General features: G+C 39.9%; 1 protein-coding gene and 1 long non-coding RNA gene across 3 annotated transcripts; both read left to right on the forward strand.

The window, feature by feature from the left end:
• The first annotated feature begins 450 nt into the window (after nt 1-450).
• LOC135426869 (uncharacterized) lies at nt 451-825 on the forward strand. The gene has a single exon (XM_064680196.1). The coding sequence runs from the start codon at nt 451-453 to the stop codon at nt 823-825; it is 375 nt and encodes a 124-aa protein (XP_064536266.1).
• A 587-nt stretch (nt 826-1412) lies between these two features.
• On the forward strand, nt 1413-2253 carry LOC135426868 (uncharacterized). Of its 2 annotated transcripts, none has more exons than XR_010435966.1 (4): nt 1413-1529; nt 1593-1946; nt 2010-2137; nt 2196-2253. It is a non-coding gene; the product is annotated as an uncharacterized LOC135426868 (long non-coding RNA). The 2 variants fall into 2 exon arrangements; XR_010435965.1 differs by having other exon boundaries at nt 1593-1942.
• The last annotated feature ends 882 nt before the right edge of the window (nt 2254-3135 follow it).

A 3135-nucleotide genomic window follows, 5' to 3' on the forward strand; every position in this document is an offset into this window, starting at 1 on the left:
TTCCTCCGATAATGGCCTTTAATGCACGGTAGTTTAACATATAGATCGCGAATTATCAATCATTTTGCTTTTTACATCAAGAAAATCGTCCAGCCAGTTTTCAAGAAATTCTCATTTTTCTATTTTTCTCATTATTCCCTGTTAATGCAAAAAAAACTAGCTGGCAATATTATACTTCGTGATGTGGTATGGTGGCAATATTGCAACATATTTCAAATGGTGGCAATATTTTAAAATGAGATACGAACGAGTGGGCTTTATAATGGCGGATTCGCCAAATATTAAAATAAATAAAATTTTTAAACATCGACAGCCCTCGTACATTGCTGCTCTTGCAAACAAAGTCGAGCAGCAACAAAAAATAATTATTAGGGCGCAGCAGAGGCAAATTAACGCCATTAAAAAGAAGTGGCGAAGTTATCGCAGCAGAGGCGTGTACCACAGCCGCAGATGCAACAGCCGCCGCAGATGCGACAGCCACCGCAGATGCGACAGGCGCCGCAGATGCAACAGGCGGCGCAGATGCAACAGCCGGCACAGGTGCCACAGCCGCAAATGCAACAGCAGGAGCCGCCTCAGCTGCCGCAGATGCCACAGCAGCAGGAGCCACCGCAGATGCCTCAGCCGCGGGTGCCGCAGATATGGATACAGCCGCAGCAGCCGCAGCCGTGGATACAGCCGCTGCAGCCGTGGATGGAGCCGCAGCAGCAGTTGATGCAGCCGCAACAGCCGTGGATGCAGCCGCAACAGCCGTGGATGCAGCCGCAGCAGCCGTGGATACAGCAGCAAAGTATGACGTATTATATATACGAAGATAATGTTTAATTTGTTTACAATAAATAAAAAAAAAACCTTAAAAATAACTTTATTAATATTCAAAATTTCCTAAAAAAAATAATATAAAAGCTAGTTGGCGCCGAATGGGATTTGCGCCGTTTTCTTGGAAACAAAAGCGCCGTTATATTAGACCCTGCCAACCTATTAAAAGTCTAGCCTAAAAACGAACGAAACTGACAATCTGTGAAAATAAGTGAATAATTAAAATATCGGTCACTCATTTTATACATGGCGATGAATAAATAGTTTGTAATTAGGCTCACCATAAAAATTCTATAATTTGCTTCTATATTTATATATATATAGATAATGACCCAAATTGTAGAATATTTATTTTATATAACTACTAGAACATGTGTACAAAATATTTATCGTCATGTGTACTATTACTTATTTTCATAAGGTGGCATCTTTATGTTCCCATAGGTTAGCTTTCTACATAAGTTGGCAGCTCCTAACATAGCGGCACTTTTAATTCTGACGCCGAAATTTACAATTTATAAAAAAATATTCTTATTAATTAAATTAATTACTATTTATGTAGTTATATATATATTTTATTATACTAAGATAAGAAAAACAATTTCAAATGGCTCCAGGAATCGCAATCTAAGCGTAGCACAGAAACTAGCGTAGAGGATGGAATGAGTGTGGAAACAGACACTGCAAGCGCTACCTTCGAGAATCCCTCGGTAACTCAATGATTTACATTAGTTCTGTTTAAAATAAAATTAACATAAGTCTATTTTTTATAGCATGGACTGACGACTCGACACGTTTTCCAGCGTTGCGGAAAAATTATTTCCATACGTTTAAGAAATTTTATGTGCCACTCGAATTTAACCATAAACTTTCACCACATATCAATTTTCTTGTTGGCAGCAATGGTAGCGGCCCTTGCATTAGGGCTAGCCGGCAATGCACGCAACACAAGTCGCGCCAAGTACGACGTTTATGGTCCACACATTACGGTCGTACGCCAAATATGCTCAGAACAGATGCGTTTCCAAGAAACTGGACAAAATACGACGCCTGTTGCTTTAATTTGGCATAAGTGTTGAGAATCCGATCTTTGTGCTCAAGCTTCGTGCGAATTTCTCAAAGAGTAGGTATACTTAATTACAAATTCAAGATTTAAATTTAAAATAATATTATGAAACCCTAACCTACAGCCTGGAGCCGGCATCAAACTATAAATTGCTTATGATGGCGGCACAGCTGGATTTATGCGCGGCCAGCTTGACTCAGTGCCACGAGCAGCGCGAGCATATTAATTACGACCTGGAGCTGCTAAAAAAAAGTAAATCTTTATTTAAAAACACAATACCTATAAATAAATAATTACTTTCACTGTGCAGAAAAAGGAAAAGTTGAAAAAACTGTGCCACGAAGAAGAGGAAAAGTTGGCATTAATTATTTTTTTTTAGGAAATTCTGAATATTAATAAAGTTATTTTTAAGGTTTTTTTTTTTTATTTATTGTAAACAAATTAAACATTTTCTTCGTATATATAATACGTCATAGTTTGCTGCTGTATCCACGGCTGTTGCGGCTGCATCAACTGCTGCTGCGGCTGTATCCACGGCTGCGGGTGCTGCGGCTGTATCCATATCTGCGGCTGAGGCATCTGCGGTGGCTCCTGCTGCTGTGGCATCTGCGGCAGCAGAGGCGGCTCCTGCTGTTGCATTGGCGGCTGTGGCACCTGTGCCGGCTGTTGCATCTGCGCCGCCTGTTGCATCTGCGGCGCCTGTCGCATCTGCGGTGGCTGTCGCATCTGCGGCGGCTGTTGCATCTGCGGCTGAGGTACACGCCTCTGCTGCGATAACTTTGCCACTTCTTTTTTAATGGCTTTAATTTGCCTCTGCTGCGCCCTAATTAATTTTTGTTGCTGCTCGACTTTGTTTGCAAGAGCAGCAATGTACGAGGGCTGTCGAGGTTTAAAAATTTTATTTTTTTTAATATTTGGCGAATCCGCCATTATAAAGCCCACTCGTTCGTATCTCATTTTAAAATATTGCCACCATTTGAAATATGTTGCAATATTGCCACCATACCACATCACGAAGTATAATATTGCCAGCTAGTTTTTTTTGCATTAACAGGGAATAATGAGAAAAATAGAAAAATGAGAATTTCTTGAAAACTGGCTGGACGATTTTCTTGATGTAAAAAGCAAAATGATTGATAATTCGCGATCTATATGTTAAACTACCGTGCATTTAAGGCCATTATCGGAGGAATTAAATATAAATATTGATAAAATATCGTCGCCATTTTGATAAATAAAAATGTTAAGGA

This window comes from Drosophila montana, unplaced genomic scaffold (genome assembly GCF_035044405.1).
Source record: "Drosophila montana isolate Dmon_TW-CO22-7 unplaced genomic scaffold, ASM3504440v1 contig_2087_1, whole genome shotgun sequence".
NCBI classification, from domain to species: Eukaryota; Metazoa; Arthropoda; class Insecta; order Diptera; family Drosophilidae; genus Drosophila; species Drosophila montana.

What these genes read in the sequence shown, in the direction of transcription:
- LOC135426869 (XM_064680196.1), top strand. Translation starts at nt 451, where the DNA reads ATGCAACAGCCGCCGCAGATGCGACAGCCACCGCAGATGCGACAGGCG.